This window comes from Cervus elaphus, chromosome 27, assembly GCF_910594005.1.
Source record: "Cervus elaphus chromosome 27, mCerEla1.1, whole genome shotgun sequence".
NCBI classification, from domain to species: domain Eukaryota; kingdom Metazoa; phylum Chordata; class Mammalia; order Artiodactyla; family Cervidae; genus Cervus; species Cervus elaphus.
This window is the reverse complement of record NC_057841.1, coordinates 40,976,473-40,995,250: the sequence shown is the minus strand read 5'-3', so window position 1 is coordinate 40,995,250 and position 18,778 is coordinate 40,976,473. Positions and strand designations below refer to the sequence as shown.

The window sequence follows — 18,778 nt, the reverse complement described above, 5'->3', positions numbered from 1 at the left end:
TGTTTTCCTTTTTAAAAGACAAGAGACTAAAAGAGACTGTAAGAGTTTTCCCTTAAAAAGGCTAGGGTATTAAGTCATTTTATCTGGTCTTAACCAGAAAGATAGATGGAGCATTTAGAAATGTTTATGAGCATTTATTACCATATTTCATACGGCACAGAGGAAAAGGATCAAGATCTCAGTATCTTTTTACAGATATGAAGAAGAATGAAAGTTAACTTATTTTCCTTGATTCAATGTTTTACTCTCTATGAAAATATAAGTGCTTGTCACTAGGCTGAAAATAGCCCACTTAAACTTTAGTAAAAAATCACACTGTGCATGTTTAACTTACCAAAATAATCATCCGTTACATCATTGAACAAATTCATCATTAATGGCCTTAAAAAGGCTCTTTGGTTGCTCTGTGTGTCCTCAGGCAACATCATCTCACATGAAATGCCATTCACAAATTAAAGATAATTATATAAATATTGAACACATGATTTCAAATAATCTCCATTTTGGAGTGAATATGTATAATTCATGTTTTTGGCTCTTGCCAGATTCACATTTTATTTAGCAAAAAATATCCACCCAAGACCCAGCTGCTTCAGAAGGAAAGACTGAAGCATTATTTCATATTATTTCATATATTGAGTTATATTATGTGGAATCATAAGACTTATTATGTGACCATAACCCAACCAGCTTCCTATTTTTGTCTTTTATTTTTAAGTCTATATTTAAAAGACAAAAATGTCTTCGATGAGACCTGTTTTATATAGAGAAACTTCCTCATGCAGTGGATTTTTCAACCTAAATTAGTTTGTGCCACAGTTTTGCTAAAAATGTGTATTTAATCTTCTGTATCCCTCCTTGCCACAGCCTACTCTTGGGATCATAACTTTGTACAAAGTAGTCCCTAGGTATTTTATGCTAAAATTTCCCTTATATTAGCTCCTCAGTGGGCAAGTTTTGATTTACAGGCTCTTCCTGAACCAGTCTTTCTTTCCCTTTTTGTCTCTTCAGGTGTCATTTGCTTTCTCTTCTTTAAACAGATTGTCGTCTGTCTAGACATTCTGTAGTCAGCAGATCAGGTAAACTCCCAGATTTTAAGCTCAAAGCAGGGATAACTTTAAGAGGTAAGATATTCATTGATGGGACATGGAGAGGCAGAAGTTGAAGGCAAACAAACAAGCAGCATAAGAAACATTCACCCATATGCCTCATGCCTCACCTGGAAAACCACTGTCTCTAAAATGCCCATAAGATGGTGCCTTCCTTCCTTCCCTGGCCGTTTCCTTTTCAAACACAATAGATGTGATTTGAACTACAGGATGGACCACCCTGGGAAATTTTTCACTGATGCATTATTTCACTAACTACTTTACTGAGTTCCCACCATCAGCCAAGCACTCTGCTGACCACTGAATGCATAAAATATAATCTCATCCTCAAGAAGCTCCTAATTTAATAGACTGACCAATTTCAAAAGACTCCAGTGATTAAAACCTCTCATCAACTTCCTTCAATTAATCCATAAACAGAGAGACTAGGAGGAGAAAAGGAGCTTCATAAAGCACGGTTAGAGATTTTCAACAGTTGGGCTCCTGCATACAGCATATCCCACGGAACTGACAAGTCCTGATCCCTCAAGACTCCATGTTTTTCTTCATTAGGCTATACATGGGTGTTCTGTTTTGTTTTACAGGATTTTTTTTTTACAATTAAACCAATTATCTCTCCCTGTCAATCTAAAATTACATTTGTGATTTTTTGGAAAGTCACATTGGCTTTTCTGGACAACTTTCCATATGATAATTTTTGTATTGTAGAAAGCTTTATTTAAAAAACAAAAAAAAAAGACTGTCAGGAGGAACGCATTCAGCTACTGATGAACTCACTCTATTAGAGTCCAAAGGACGTACTCTGCCCAGAACAGCAGCTTCTGGTCTTGGAGGATGGGGAAGGCTTCGGGTGACTACGTTTTGCTCAGCTGCATCTGTAGGAGTTATTTCTCTCCCAGGCACACCCGACCCTTGGGTTCAGGCCCTTCATGTTTCCTCAGGAATGTTCATGTTTCCTCAGGAATGTTCAAGAGTCTTTCCTTTGTCCATCTTGCCATAGCTTGGAAATATTTACCATAAACTCTTAAACCAGCAAAAGGAAATGCCCTGATAGTCAAATGAGCTGATTCAAGCTTATTTGTTCTTCATCTGCTCTCAGATTGTAGACAAGAAACTCTTTAATTCTCTGATGACAGAAATACATGGGCAGGTTTTCTCTACAGCTCTGATGTATTTGCCCTACCATTAGTTTTTCCAACTCTAATTACCATGGGAAAGCGGGGATTGTTTGTTGTAATTGTCACCATGGCATTCTAACGGGAAAGTATGTGAAAGAAGATGTAGAAATATATCCTAAAGTTATAAGGTGCCAGTAGCCTCTTTTATTTATGTTTTCCGCTCACATATATGGAGTGCTTGTGTGTCTATATGGCCCAACTGGTATGAGGTGAAGTGAAAGTAAAAGTGCTAGTTGCTCAGTTGTATGAGACACCATGGACTGGGGCCCGACAGGCTCCTCTATCCATGGAATTCTCCAGGCAAGAATACTGGAGTGGGTAGCCATTCCCTTCTCCAGAGGTTCTTCCCAACCCAGGGGTTGAACCCAGGTCTCCTTCGTTGCAGGTGGATTCTTTACCACTGAGCCACCAGGGAAGCCCCTGGTATGAGGTAGGGAGATGTACAGGTGACTAAGAAGTAAACTAACCTCAGGGAGCTTGAGCTAGTGGGGAAAACATGGCACAAAGCATTCCAGAGGAGCTGGAGAGTGTGCAGCAGATGCTCTCCAAGCACAGAACTAATTCTCTCTGTAAGGGGGATCAGCAAAAGCCTCCCAGAGAAACTGAGCCCTTGTGGTCTGCTAGCCTGATGACTAACATACAGTTAAGAATAAAACCAGAGCAGCAGGGGAAATATACAGTTATTAGAATCCTGGAGGGAGGGGGAGTTTTTCTCCCAAATCATTTAAAAATAATTTAACATTTTTATAGTTTCTTTTTTGGGTTAACTAGCTTTCACCCTGTCTCTCCTGTGTGATTGGAGGGGTCTTTGCCAAGATATAGAGGTAATAGGGCTTTTCCATCAATGCATTAAAGCTCCTTTTAGGGAGAGTCAATGAGGCTCAGGTGGTAAAGAATCTGCCTGCAATGCAGGAGATGCAGGTTCAATCCTTAGGGCAGGAAGATTCCCTGGAGGAGGAAATGGCAACCCACTCCAGTATTCTTGCCTGGGAAATCCCATGGACAGAGGAGCCTGGTGGGCTATAGTTCATTGGGTTGCAAAGAATCCAACAGGACTGAGGGACTACACTTTGACTTTTAATGAGTTCTTCTGCCAGAAAACCAACTCAGGAGCCGATGCACAGGGAAAGAGCACTATCTATTTACCAAGGGAAGGGTTAACCACTGTCCCTCTCACCTTCATTCCCCCAGGTCGTTGCGGGAGACGGGTCTGGAACCACGCCCCCGGGTGTCCATGACCCCCGTGGCTGTGCCCCGTCAGCGATGAAAGGGTTATCGGGCAGCCGCAGCCATCATCACGGAGTCACCTGCGATTCAGCCTGTGACTCGCTGTCGCACCACGCGGACCGCAAGCCATACCTGCTGAGCCCAGTGGAGCACCACCCGGCCGACCACCCCTATTACACTCAGCGGACCTCCTTCCAGGCCGAGTGTGTGGGCCCCTTCAGCGATCCGCTGGCCAGCAGCACCTTCCCGCGGCGGCACTACACCTCGCAGCAGGAGCTGAAGGACGAGTGTGCCCTAGTGCCCCGCACCCTGGCCACCAAGGCCAACCGCATCCCCGCCAACCTCCTGGACCAGTTTGAGAGGCAGCTGCCTCTCAGCCGGGATGGCTACCACACTTTACAGTACAAGCGCACGGCCGTGGAGCACCGCAGCGACAGCCCCGGCCGCATCCGCCACCTGGTCCACTCGGTCCAGAAGCTCTTCACCAAATCGCACTCCCTGGAGGGGCCATCCAAGGGCAGCGTCAACGGGGGCAAGGCCAGCCCGGACGAGACGCAGACCGTGAGGTACGGCAAGCGCAGCAAAAGCAAGGAGCGGCGCCCGGAGCCCAAGCCGCGCAACAACACATCCCCGGGCTGGTGGAGTTCTGACGACAACCTCGACGGCGACATGTGCATCTACCACTCCCCCTCGGGTGTGATGACCATGGGCAGGTGCCCCGACCGCTCGGCCTCTCAGTACTTCATGGAGGCCTACAACACCATCAGCGAGCAGGCGGTGAAGGCCTCCCGGAGTAACAACGATGTCAAATGCTCCACCTGCGCCAACCTGCCCGTCACCCTAGACGCACCGCTGCTCAAGAAGAGTGCCTGGTCCTCCACACTGACCGTGAGTCGAGCCCGAGAGGTTTACCAGAAAGCCTCGGTCAACATGGACCAGGCCATGGTGAAGTCAGAGTCGTGTCAACAAGAACGTTCCTGCCAGTACCTTCAGGTACCATTTATATGGAGGGATGGGTGCTTAGAAGTTGTACCTGATGATTGCATGGTATTTTCTCCTGGGGCATAGTGTTGGCTTTACTATAAATTCTCTGTGTGAACCTGAGCAAATTATTTAGCATTTTGTGGGCTGAGGACTCCTATCAGGAAACAGGCCTGCTAGCAACCTCATCCAGTTATCTTGAGATACTGGATATAAAAGTGCTTTGAAAAGCACGCCTACAAAAAGGCAAGGAGTTATTAATGTTTTGTGTTCCTCTTTTGTCTGAGGGATTGTAGGATAAGGAGGGGAGAAAAGGAGAGTTTACACAGAATTTTAAAATAAAGCCACCTTTTTTACAAAAGTCAACAATGATCTTTGGAATTCTGGAAAGAGTTTAATTAGTTCTATTCAGGGGTTTTTGTTATTATTATTTAAGATTCTGCCCCAAGCTGTTAGTTTGGAAAAATTGATCAACATCTTCACCATTGCAATTTTCACACCACAACGAAGCTAATCACACCCCCACCTAAGTCCTCATCCCCAGAGCATAAGGAGTTGGGGTGATGCCCTGCACCCTGAGGAGGTGGAGATGGAACCAGTTTGGGGACCTGACAAGTACAGCTGCAGAGACTCAGGACAACAGAGAAGAGGAGGAAAAGAAGGGGAAGCATCTGCACAATAAAATACAATTAGTGTCAGTATGTAAATCCCACTCGCACAGACCCAAGGCCGCTCCTCCCCTTCTGCAGACTCCTCTTTCTCCTACTGCCCTCCAATCCACTGAAACCAGATTTCACCTGGATAAAAATATCAGGGGAAGAGTCTCTTTTTTCCCTACTGCCTCCCTTTAGAATTGTCATTTTTACTGAGACACAACGTTTCATAAGAGGGATCCTCACATTTTTTTCTTTTCAAAGTGTACGTTTTCTCTTCCTAGCCCTCCCTTCCTAGCCTTGTCTGTTTTAAAAAAAGGTTTTACTGGAATTTAAAATCATGACATAATCATTTCCCACTCTTAAGAATAAATGCAAGTAAAAGTCTTCCACCAAGACCTTCATCTTTTTTGCTCTCTTTGGATCTCTTCTGGCAAAGCTGACTCCCTTGGGATTGCTGCTACCAAGTTCTGAAGATATTCCAGACTGGCAGTCACTGGGTAGGGACAGTGCCAGACCCATCCCCAGACTTCAGAAGAGGCCACCATTGTGTGGATAGTTTTCACAAACAACACAATATTTTCTACTGAAGGTGGCAGCATTTAATTTACTATAAGGTTGTCCTCAGTCGCTCAGTCGTGCCCACCCTTTGCGACCCCATGGACTAGAGCCCACCTGGCTCTGCTGTCCGTGGCACTTTCCAGGCAAGAATACTGGAATGAGTTACCATTTCCTACTCCAGGGATCTTCCCAACCCAAGGATCAAACCCATATTTGGCAGGCATATTCTTTACCACTGCACCACCTAGGAAGCCCTATAAGGTTGTTATACGTGTTAATTAAGTTATCAAGAATCACTAACAGAAGTTTAAAGCTAAAGGGATCATCTAACCAAACCTCTTCATTTAGAATATAAAAAACTAGACTCAAAGAAAGGTAAAGGCCTTATAAGTCACACTGTTAATATATGGCAGAGGTAAGACCAGAACTCAAGACTCTTAGCTCATAGAAAAGACCATTATAAATATTATAACTGAAAGCCTTAGAAAGTCTTTAACCACATAAATCTCATCCACTACTGAGAATAAAATATTTTGATAAGGTATCTGTCTTGAAGAAAGGATGTGTAATGAGACAGAAAACCTAGAAGAGAATACATTTTTGTCTGTGAAGGTTCTGTGACCAGTGGCAAAAACAAAATTTAATTTTAAAAATTGAACCATAATCAGTAGTGTTAAGATCAGATAAGAAATATCAAATTAAAGCATTTCCCTGGTGGCTCAGCAGAAAGAATTCACCTGCCAATGCAGGAGTTGTGGGTTCAGTCCCTGGGTCAGTACGATCCCCTGGAGAAGGAAATGGCAACCCACTCCAGTATTCTTGCTTGGGAAATCCCATGGACGTTGAAGCCTGGTTGGCTACAGTCTGTGGGGTCACAAAGAAGTGGACATGACTGAGCCAGCACAGCATTCTGCACAAGACTTTCAAACTGAAAAAAATATTTTTTATATATCAGTGTGGGGACATAGTAAATGCAGTGTACTCCCCCCAACTAGTATGCTGAGATGAGGAGTTCCTCTAAAGAAAAGGAAGAAGCTGGACATTCACATGGGGGAGGAGGAAATGGGACACTCGTAAGAACTGGAATCCTCTCTAGCTCTCTTCTTGCTTTACAGGGAAAGGAGAATCTATGTCCTGCAGAAGTTCCTCTTAGGAAGATAGGTTTAGCCAGCACCTGTTAGCTCCCATAGAATAATTTCACTTGTAAACTCATTCTTAGAAGCAAATTTGGGAACATAGAGGGGTTTGTTTTCTAGTCATATTGCTTTTGTGAAAAAGTGAAAGTGCTAGTTGCTCAGTCATGTCTGACTCTTTGAGACCCCACAGACTGTAGCCCACCAGGCTCCCTGTCCATGGGATTCTCCAGACAAGAATACTGGAGTGAGTTGCCATTTCCTTCTGCAGGGGATCTTCCCGACGCAGGGATAGAACAGGATCTCCTGCATTGCAGGCAGATTCTCTGAGCCACCAGGAAATCCCCAATTACCAACTAATACTGAAACTGATGTACAGATGTGTTTGATTTCAGTGTCAGAAAGTTTAGCGGACAAAGCATTGAACTTTAAATAAGAGGGTTTATGTTTTAGTCCCTGTTGGCCACTAACTAGTTGGTGATCACTAACTAGTGATGTGGCTTAGGACCATCATTTCAGCTCTCCAAAGTCTCTTTCTTCTACTATAAAGTGAGGCACTTGGTTGAGAAGGCCTGGGATCCCAGTCCACATCTTCAGATGCCTCAGTTACACATGCAAAGCACTAATTAGAGCCGTTTTCAAGAGTTGTAAAGGCCTGGAGCTACCATTAAATGCTTGAAGTAGATGCTTTTCCAATGATATCTAATTTGATCTCGGAAGCTCTATGAAGTATTTTACAGTTAAAGGAACTGCGTTTTAGTAAATTAGATTAAGTCACTTGCCCAAGGACACACAGCTAGTACATGGCAACATGGAGGGTCTAACCTGATTCATCTGCTTTCAAACCTGGATTTCTCCATTAATTGTGTCTGATCCCTGCCCAGACCATATATAAAACAGAGGGAAGAAGCAGCATATACCCTCTGCCTGTTATGTACCAGAAATCATAGAGTATCCATTTAGTACCCAAAAAACCTTTGTAAAATTAGTATTAATATTACTATTTACTCCAGTTTTATGGATGACAAAACTGAGGCACAAAAGATGAAATTCCATCTTCAGGAACTCATGGGTAGTAATTGAGAGAGCTAAGACTTGACTGCAGATCTGTCTGGGTCTATAAAGTGCTTCAGAAATAGAAACAAATGCATTTTTCTCATTTTAATATTAGTTCTGTTCTGCAGCAAAGGTATGCATTCACTTGACCTCCTCTGTTTGCACATGGTTAAGAATGCATGTCCATGAAATGTGACCCATCTCAGATGAATGGCTGAAGTGTTCCTAATTTGATTCCAGACTGAACATAGGTTAATATTCACCAATAATAGAATTCTAAATACTAAAAAGTTCTGTTTCTTTCTATATTGAATTATCACTTAGAAATTATTTAACTTCGGTCATTGCCATGATTATATAGAAAATGAGAGGTCTGTAGGTGTCTAGCCTCCATCTGACATTGATTTAGAAAGAAAATACTGTAGCTTGAAATTATTTCAAGTTCCAGTTAATATAGTCAGTTGCTTAGATGTGCTGCCTCACAAGCTGTCTGTGGTTGATTTAAAAAAGACTCCCTTTTTCCCCCCAATATTGTTATTTTTAAATGTCAAGAATCAGATGTCTGCTGTTTAGAACTATTGTACGGCTGCCAGTGACTGTCTGTATCAGAATTTGGAGCAGGGACATGGATCTGAAGACATTAAAACTGTTTAATTCTCAGTTGAGATGTGGTTGGCTTTTGTACATTTGGAATAGAGCATTTATGGCACATCTCAGGGTAAGTGCTAATCGTTAAGTCAAGAAAATAGGAAGGGGGTCAGAGGAGTAGAGGGAGTTTTGGTTGTTGATTTGTTTTTGCTTTAAGAAAACAGAATTCTTGATTCTGTAAATGCCTTTTTATGTAAAACGTTGCATGTTGAATGACTGGCATAATAAGCTATTCAGGAGAGCAAGATTTTAGATTTCCAACTGTTAGCCTAAAAAAAAAAAACCCTTCAAATTGTGTATTTTTGCATTCATCCAGCAGCAGAAACAGGAAAAAGGAAACAAAACGCTCTCCGGTAAAAGTAGAGAGAGAGAGACACAGGGGGAGAGAGAGAGAGGGAGAGAACGCACACGAGACAGACAAGAAAGCCAGCACGCTCAGAGATGAAATTTTAGGAGAGCAAAATGATCGACCTTTTTAAGGCTGAGTGGGTTTCTTCAGTTTGTGTGCAAGTTTCAAGAAATGGAAGGATTGACCAGGTTTGAGTACAACTCTTTTATTACTATGTATTTGGTGATAGTGTGTTGTTGGTTTAAGTGGTTTTTTTCTTTTCTTTTTTTTTGGTGGTGGTGGGGAGTAGTTTTTGTTGTTATTTTATTTGTTCTCTAAACAATAGCTAGTCCAGCTGAAAGGGCTAAGTACTGATGTGTGTACAGATGGTAAGAAAGCAGGTAGAGACATCAGATACCCACACATCTGTGTCTCCAGGAGGCTTCATAAAATCTTTAATTGACAGATGATCGCAGGTGCTAGGTGCCATGAGAGGATGTTGTGTGTCTAGTGGTTGAAATGTGATCTGTGGTTTTCTTTGACAAGAATGGTGAATGCTTAACTGTTCCTTTGCAAAATTAAAATTTCTGGATGGTTGGGGGTTTTGTGGATTTTCTTGCGACTTTTTTTCCCTGTTGGTTAAATAAGACTCCACAAAAGATCACTGAAGAGTCATTCATAACAGACATGAACCCAGGACTATTTTTTTTCAATGCAGGTACAACTATTTTTCAAAATGCTGTTCAAGATTATGTCAGTCTCTGCCCAGTGGGGTTTTCTTTCCCGTCTGAGGTTTTCCTTCCTCTTGTTTTAGAACAATTTAAATTATGTGAAGTCAGTTTTTAAAAACTACTTTCCATGAAATGTGTGACTGTGCTGAGCAGTTCTACTAGTGGCTTTGGTTACTGCAGTGTTTCCTTGCTGCCTTAAAAAAAATGAACCAGATTGATGATTTTCTTTATTTTCAATTTAAATTACCTCAATAATCCAGCAAAAAAAGGGGGGAGGGTTCAAGATTCTTGACTGTATTTCCTATTTGGCTTGTACAGTCTTCTCCCTATTTTACTCTGGTCTTAGTAGAGATGTCCTTGTTTCTTGATATAATAGAAAAACGAGGTTACTTCTGCCTGATCGTAACTTTGCACGTAGAATCGGTGGTAGTTCTTTCTCCGATTCTCTGTAATTCTCGATGTTGCCCACATCCAAGTTTTGGGGGTGAGGGTGTGGACAATTGACAAAACACTGGGAGAAAGCAGAGGTTCAGAGTCAGTGGTAGTAAAAGAAAGATCGAAAAGAGACAGGAAATCCTTCTTGAAAGTTGTTAAACTTTACTATTCTTGGTCTGCAATTTGCATGATTCTAAAGACATTTTCAGCAGCACCAAAGTCCTTAGTTAGCCACAGTCAAAGGTCTCCCCACACAGGCTTTCACATCCCTCAGAATCCAGTCTACTCATGGAAGGTCTAGCATTGGTTAGCAGAGTAAAAGACAACAACTGGCCTGGATCTCTCAGTGGCCAGGGGATTTATCTGCTCCTTCTCCCTTCTGCTTAGAGCACAGTTTGATCAGTTGCAAATTAAATTCAGGAGCCAGGGTAAACATTTACCATTCAGTAAAGAAAGACTCATCCATAATCTCTGGTCCATTTGAGATCATGCCTTTACACAAACCAACACAAACAATGACTTACGAATTGTAGAACACATTGGTTTTTTTTGCTTGGGTGTTATTTTGTTGTATTGTCATTTAGTTGTGTCTGACTCTTTTGTGACCCCATGGACTATAGCCCTCCAGGCTCCTCTTTCCATGGGTTTTCCCAGGCAAGAATACTGGAGTGGGTTGCTATTTCCTTCTCCAGGGGATTTTCCCAACCTAGGGATTGAACCCAGGTCTCCTGAATTGACAGGAGGATTCTTTACCACTGAGGTACCAGGGAAGTCCCTTAGGTATTATAGGGGCCGTTAAACATATATGCAGTATTGCCAGGCTGGCTTTGACTTGGTGACTAGATTATGGTTTTTACCACTTTGGTTTTAGGCTCAAAAAACAACAACCTCTGTGTTGTAGATTACTATGTTCATTGATGTGAGCTGAACCATGGAGAAATTCCAGCTTTATTGTTCTAAACAGTTGAAATCAGAAACTTCATGTGGTTCAAACTACAATACCTCTGAACAGTCAGATTTTTTTTTTTCTGTCACTTGCCAGGATAGCTTCATAGAGAAATAAAACTTGGCCTTTTCAGGTCAAATCAGGTTACTATTACTCTGATACAATAGAAGTCATATGACCTTACTATGATTATGTTACTCATTTGAAATTTTGAACCCGTAACTTTTCCTGTTGGATAAAAATAACATGCATGTCGGACTTCACATCAAGGGTTCATTTATCTGCTTCTCAAACCATCTTGCCTCCTCCCCCACCTGCAGGCTGTGTTCCTATTAACTGCCATTTGAAACACGTTAGGATATAGGAAAAATCATGTTACTCTATTTTTATAAGTGCGTATTAATAAACTCTTAGACCAAAACCATGGGAAGGGAGTGCTTTAATTTTTTTCAGTAAATGATTTATTCTCCTTCAACCCAGTCCAGTTTGCAGCTAAAAGGTAAAGATAAAGAGCTAATTACTGTTTACTGTCCCACAAACAGTGTAAGAAGATTCCCTTTTCTCCATACTCTCTCCAACATTTATTGTTTGTAGCGTTTTGGTGATGGCCATTCTGACCTGTGTGAGGTGATACTTCATTGTAGCATTTCTCTAATAATTAGTGGTGTTGAGCATCGCCCAGCATCACCCACTGGATGGCATCGCCCAGTCAATAGACATGAGTTTTAGCAAACTCCAGGAGAAACTGAAGGACAGGGAAGCCTGGCGTGCTGCAGTCCATGGGGTCACAAAGAGTCAGGCATGACTTAGGGACTGAACAACAACAATGAAAACCTACTGTATAGCACAGAGAACTCTCCTCGATGCTTTGTGGTGACCTTGATGGGAAGGAAATCCAAAACGGAGAGGATATAGGTATACACATAGCTGGATCACTTTGTGGTACACCAGAAACTACCACAACATTGTAAGGCAACTATACGCCAATAAAAGAAAAATAGCTAATTACTTTTAAATAATTAGCAAAGGAAAAAGAGGGATCAGAGCTTAAGAAGTCACTCATCAGCTCACTGCTTCATTGACCATGGCCAATTTCTTATTTATACTGTTTTTTAACACTTTGATTTCTTGGAGAACACTCACGTGACCAAGGAAAGACCTCTTCTGATGCTGTGATCTTTTTAATTTAAGACTATATACAACTATCTTTTTTAAATTGGGTTTTTTTTTTTTACTATTTGTTAGTATTTAGCAAAATGCCCTGCCTTGTTCCCATTTCTAAAATAAAGAGACTTCTAATTACATTCACAAAATGTCTTCTAGATAAGCATATCTTTTCTTTTATGTACCTTAAAGTCACTCTTCTCTGTCCATTGAAGCTTTACTCTTTGTTCTCCCAGAATTTAAAACTTCCTACAAAATTCACGCTTGGACTGTCACAGAGCCTTCCAGGAAGCAGAGCTGTGTGGAGTCTAGGGTTACTATATGTTGTATGCGTGTGTCTAGGTCCATATAGACACGTTATATCTGCATAGGCATTCCCGTAGCCATACTTCTAAAACATGCACTCTTGCATATGCTTTCTTCCATCTCTGATTCGTGACATAAGATCTGTTTCAAGTGCACCATTTCACAAAAGCAAAATGACTTTAAAGTGGGGAAACAAACTTTTCATGCATCCCACTAGAAAACTCCTTACCTCCCTTTTACAGGGAGTACATTAAATCTCAGACCATCAGTATAAACAAGTTCGAGGTATCCTGCTTCCCTGGGGTAAGGATAAATACCTTTCATACAGAGAGTCATCCAATAACAATGAAAGGAAATGACTTCTGTTCCTCTCGTGTTTTTTATCCACTGTTAATTACATACTTTCAGGATTGTCTAACTCCTCCCTGATTTTACTCTCCAGGTCTCTAAAATATGAAGGTGTATAATGAGAGGCCCTAGAAGGTTTTATTTATTTATTTATTTTTCAGAAAAATGACAGTTTTACAATAGCATTCCCAAATCACCTCACTGGAAGGCCATCTGGTATTCCTTCTCATTCACAAAATCCTCCCTGTAAGGTGGGCATAGCATCTTTCTACCTCCCTATTTCTCACCTAGTAATCCCCTTATGGAAGAATTATTTGCAATTACTTAGTTCAACCCACTCCTTCTAAAAGTGGGGGAAATAAACCCGAAGGAGATACCTTGACTAACACATATTAGTCACCTCATGAGCAGCAGGCTGAGCCTAGCAGACTCACTGCCCTGCTACTGCCCATTAAGTCTTTCACATCTATGTAAACCTTTAAGGTGCTTTTCAGAGGCCAGCTTATCCTTTCTTACTCCATCCGTTTAAGGCAGTGAGGTCAAGACACAGAGGGGCAAAGACCTAATCTGAAAGTTAGATTTGAAGCATGGCTGTTTCTTAAAAAGTTCACAAGTGATAAAGACCGTTGTTAACTAAATAATTACCTGCAGTCTGTAACTCTGTGGTTACACATGGCAGGGTAGGGTTTTTAATGTCTAAATAAAAGAAATGGGTATTTTTCTTCCTGTTATCCCTGCTCATCTCTCCTGCATCCTGATGGTTTTATTAGGAGGAAATCCTGTACCAACAGAGGACAAAAGGAACAGAACTGCTCCAAGTTTGGATGTGTGATCTGTAGGCATTACACTCAGAGCCCTGGGACTGGGTTGTAAGCGCAACACACTTCTCTCTGGCATCTCCCACTGTCTTGGCAGCCAGTCCTCTTACCTCTCACCTCACTTTCCTAGATTAAAGATTGTAAACATAGCTGAAACTGTATTTTCCAAAGTAATGTGTGTCTGTGTAAAATGTGACACATAGTAGAGAATATATTGGACAACAGGGCCAAGTATATTAAATCAGAGTAACTCTAGAAAATGTGAAAGAAATAATGCATAGGAGACATCAAAGGCTACAGGTTGATCTCTTGGTCATTGCTTTTGATAGTCAAAAGCAAGCCAATGGAAAGAAGATCTAGCTCTGAAGTTGGAAATGCTGTGTGGAGCATTACCTAGAGGCGTTCATATAGGTAGACGGTAGCACAGTGATGCCACATTCGCCTGCATGTGCAGAGTCATATACATGTGTGGCCACTTACTCTGTCATTGAATATTTAGGGCAACTGTTCCTTAAGATTGTGTGCACAAGTATCACCTTGAGGATGTCTGTAAAATGAGGATTTGTGGCATCAATCCAAGAGATTATGATTCTGTAAATCTGGGAAGAATCCAGGGCAGAGATCCATCTAAGAACCACCCTTCTACCTGATGCTCTAGAACTAGCAGATTAGTTTCATCTTTGTATTTACTGAAGGGGGCAGTAGAGTCTAACAAATGAAAACATTGACTTTAATGTTGCCGCGGACTTCCCACAGGACTCTGGGCCCCCTCTACTTAGTACCTCCATTTTTAGATCTGCAAAATGGGCATAATGATGACTCTTGTGTTTGCTGAGGTCATAGAAAAATATTTCAGGTTTGGGGAAAAAGTGAAAAATACACTGTGAAATGTTTCGAGTTTTCAAATCCTCAGCAGTTTCAAAAACTGCTTCTTCACCTGTTTCATGTATCACTTTTTCTTTTACATGTTGCTTGACTGAACTTTCATTAAACCAAGGTTAGCATGAGCACATCTGATTCTCTGGGAAAGAAAAGCAGTTTCCCAAAGTCGGATGACCAGTCCATCACTGGGTAGATTGAAGGCTTCCTGCTGCAAATGCCAGCTAAACACATAAAGCTTTTGTTTGCAGATGAAAAGATCACAAGGAGAACATCTTTTGACAGCTCAGCTTCTGTCAGTCAGGTTTCCCCATGGCTCCATGTTTGCTGATAGAACACAATTTTTCTGTCGTTCTGTCTCCTCAAGCTTTCGTGTATGTTTAAACAAAACCTACTTTTGTTTTCAGATCTTAAGCCTGTCAAGACCCTGCTGCCTCACTGCAGGCAGCTTTGGTTAGTCCACAGGGCAGGTTTACTTAACATCAACAAAGGATGAGATAGTTGGATGATATCACCAAGTCAGTGGACATGAGTTTGAGCAAACTCTGGGAGATAGTGCAGGACAGGGTGCTACAGTCCAAGGGGTTGCAAAGAGTTGTACATTACTCAACAGCAACAGATCTGGGGCTTGTCTAAAGGGGACTTTATCCACTCACCTCCTTTCTTGGTTCTCTGATGAGTCTTTCTACCAGGGCAGCTTCGATGAGTGGAGTTCTTCCACTATTGCTGGCAGATGACAATAGGTCCTTGTCGATCACTGTTTTGACTCATGTCCGAAATCCCTGATCACTCCTCTCCATTCTCAGAAGCCAGCTCCGTCACAGGCCACCTACTGGCCCCATTAAAGTCCCTTAAAAGATCCCAAGGACTTGTAATCCTTAGATAATTCATCTTCTCCCGCCCTCTTCTCCTCTCCTAACTAATACAAGTTCAGCTAGCTTTTTGGTAACTCAGGGGGTGTCAGTGCAAGTAACTGTCATTTGTTTGCAAATGAACTTGAGCTTTCTGAAAATTCTTCTCCCCATCACACTCCTCCAGGCTTCTCGGTGATTTGAGATAGTTTCCTGTGCTCCCACCTCTTGGAAGTATTTCATGGCACGCTGAGCAGACACTTTTAGTCAAAAATGCCTATAAATAGCTGATTTTCCCGCTTGCTGCCTTCTCTGTAAGGCTTTCACAAAGGAGGTGAAACAAATCCACCAGAAACAAGAGCTCTCTGTGAGGGCTGCGCAGTGACGCTTATGAAAAACCCCATCCGTAGGCTGACAATTGATCTGTAGGCTGATGACTGTCCTGTGGGTCGCTTCACCATATTCAACTTATCTAATCATTGCCCAGAAAAAGAAACATTTTATTTCATGCCAGCCGATCTCATGAACTGAACAATCAATCAAAAATGTCTTATACAAGCTTTCATTGTATTTTGACTGTCACGCTGCGTTTTTTTTTTTTTTTTAATCCCAAAGCCAACTGTTATTTCTTTTCCATTGGTAAATCCAGATCACCAATTCCTATAGCTATTACAGGATAGGAAATTTGAAACTACTTTGCGTTTCTCCTCCAAACTGTCATTGTTCACAGAGAGCATTTACCGTCTGGCCTGTCTACTCAGTCCCCTATGCTACCCCAACAACACCCTTAAATCTCCCAGGGTGATGTCATGGAACCTCCTGGAAGACTGCGCCCAGCTAGGCCAGGACCATAACACCAGCCTTCACCGACCTCACCGAAATGACCCTTAAACATCAGACACATGATGCTAATTATGCTCCTTCCCTTCCTCCACACCCTACTGAGCAAAGGAGAACTGGGTTTAGCTGTTTTATTGTGTAATTTGCAATGGGAAATTGTCCCCAGACCATGCTTACAGGTGAGGAACCTGAGGCTCAGAGAGATTAACTAGCGTTCCCCAGTCTCCTCCATTGTAGAGAGGGTGGGGTTTCTTCCTCACTTCCTTTTACTGCCCCCTCCCTGCCCCCATTAGTGTTCCTCAATCATGGAGCACAAGACAGTTGCTGGTCTTGCTGTTCTATCTACTCAAGAAACATTGAGAGAGTAGCACTGACATATAAACACTACCATGTGTAAAATAGATAGATAGTGGGAAGCTGTTGTGTAGCACAGGGAGCCCAGCTCAGTGTTCTGTGATGACCTAGAGGGGTGGGATGGAGGGGTGGGGAGGTGGAGCAGGAGGGAAGCTCAAGGGGGAGGGGATATATGTTTATACAGATCTGATTCACATTGCTGTACAGCAGAAACTAACAACGTTGTAAAGCAATTATTTGTTGTTGTTTAGTCGCTAAGTCGTGTCCGACTCTTTTTCGACCCCTTGGACTGTAGCCCACCAGGATCCTCTGTCCATGGGATTTCCCAGGCAAGAATAATGGAGTGAGTTGCCATTTTCTTCTCTAAGGGATCTTCCCAACCCAGGGATCAAACCCATGTCTCCTGCATTTGCAGGAGGGTTCTTTACCGCGGAGCCATCAGGGAAGCCCAAAGCAATTATACTCCTTTTTTTTTTTAATTGAAAAAAAGAAAATTTCTGCCACGAGCCCCATTCTCTGATTTTTCCATTCTAGGCACTGGGCCTAGTGTGGTTATGGTTTAGTCTATTGCTAAGGTTTCTAGAAAGTGCATCTGGTTAGGGCTTTCCTCTTTGTGCACTGAACATGCACAGTCAACACAAATATGAGGAAGAACTGCAAATGACAGTGAGCCCAGTGCCTCTGACATTTTTAACCATGGAGTTCTTTGTTCATATAAAGCAGGAAGTATAAAACCCAGAGCAGTCCCCACTCTGTATCCGTGGGTTCCAGGAATGGAAAATATTAGAAAAATAATAAATTTCAGAAAGTTCCAAAATGGAAACTTGAATTTGCCAGCAACTATTTCCATAGCATTTCCATTGTATTTACATCTATTTGTGAAGCATTTACATCATATGAGGTATTATAAGTAATCTAGAGATGATTTAAAGTACACGAAGATGTGCATAGTTTCCATGCAAACACCACACCATTTCATATAAGGGACTTGAGCATCCCTGGATACCAAGAGATGACTGTAGTACTCACATTGAAACAAGACTTTGCTGTTGTTGTTTAGTCTCTAAGCCGTGTCTGACTCTTTTGCAACCCCACGGTCTATAACCCGGCAGGTTCCTCTGTCCATGGGATTTCCCCAGGCAAGAATACTGGAGTGGGTTGCCATTTCCTTCTCCAGGGGATCTTCCTGACCCAGGGATTGAATTTGTGTCTCCTGCATTGCAGGTGGAACCTGGAAAACAAGAATAGGAGAATTCAAACCTAAATCCCCTCTCCTACCACCCACTGCCTTGCATCCAAGTTTCCCTCAGGGGCAGAGGGGTGGGGAGCTTCCAAAGCAGAGCTTGAAACCTGTTACCCATTCCTTTCCCTTTAAGCAGGCCTAAGCTAAGGACTTCCCAGGTGGCTCAGAGAGTAGAGAATCTGCCTGCAGTGCAGGAGACCTGGGTTTGATCCCTGGGTTGGAAAGATCCCCTGGAGAAGGCAATGGCAACCCACTCCAGTATTCTTGCCTGGGAAATCCCATGGACGGAGGAGCCTGGTGGGCTACAGTCACTGTTTCAAGCTAAGGCAGAGTTTAATGATGGGGTTGGGGGAGGGGTAGAGACACAGGAATGAGAGGGCCCAGGATGGGAGTGTATATCCACTCTTGATAGATCAGACATATCAGAAAACCCTGATAAAGTCCGAAAATGTTAGTAGTTAGCTGTCCCAAGCTTGGTAATGTAATTGGCAGCTCTCCCAGGCCCTGACTTTCCTGCAAACAACAAGTGATGGTGGGTGCCAGGGGGTCCTGACTGGCTCACAGTATAAATGCACTTCTTGACTTGAACAGACAAGTTCACTTTCATTCCTTCTCCTCAGCTGTGACCCAGAGAGAGGAACTGACTTCTCTAAGAACAGGCAAGCCTTTCAGTCCCAGGCCAGCGCTCTGCCCAGACACAGACTGGACATTTCCTCATCTTCATCCCATGCTCAAGGCTCTTCCGTGGGATAATGAATGATGGCTAGGATAATAAGCTGATGATGAAGGATAAGGAGAAGAAAAGGGAGAAAAAGAAGGACTGACATTTACTGAGAAAGTTTAATAGGTCTATGCTTAACATATATTGTCCTTACTTCTGAAAGTTACTAGGGTAGCTATTCGTACCCTCGTTTTATACAAAGTAGAGGTAATTAATTTGCCCAAGATTGTGTTGCTGATGAATGACAGAATGGAGATTTAAACCCTGG

General features: G+C 42.3%; 1 protein-coding gene across 11 annotated transcripts in view; it reads left to right on the top strand.

The window, feature by feature from the left end:
- DLGAP1 (DLG associated protein 1) overlaps positions 1-18,778 on the top strand; it is a 750,273-nt gene that overhangs the window by 458,595 nt on the left and 272,900 nt on the right. For 6 of the 11 annotated variants that reach the window (XM_043888813.1, XM_043888810.1, XM_043888814.1 and 3 more), the window contains one exon: positions 3,479-4,507. In XM_043888813.1, coding sequence (XP_043744748.1) covers positions 3,551-4,507 — 957 coding nt within the window. In that variant the 5' untranslated portion in view covers positions 3,479-3,550. Of the gene's footprint in view, positions 1-3,478; positions 4,508-8,473; positions 8,617-8,937; positions 9,084-18,778 lie in introns of those variants that run through there. The other 5 variants (XM_043888815.1, XM_043888817.1, XM_043888821.1 and 2 more) reach the window with 2 other exon arrangements.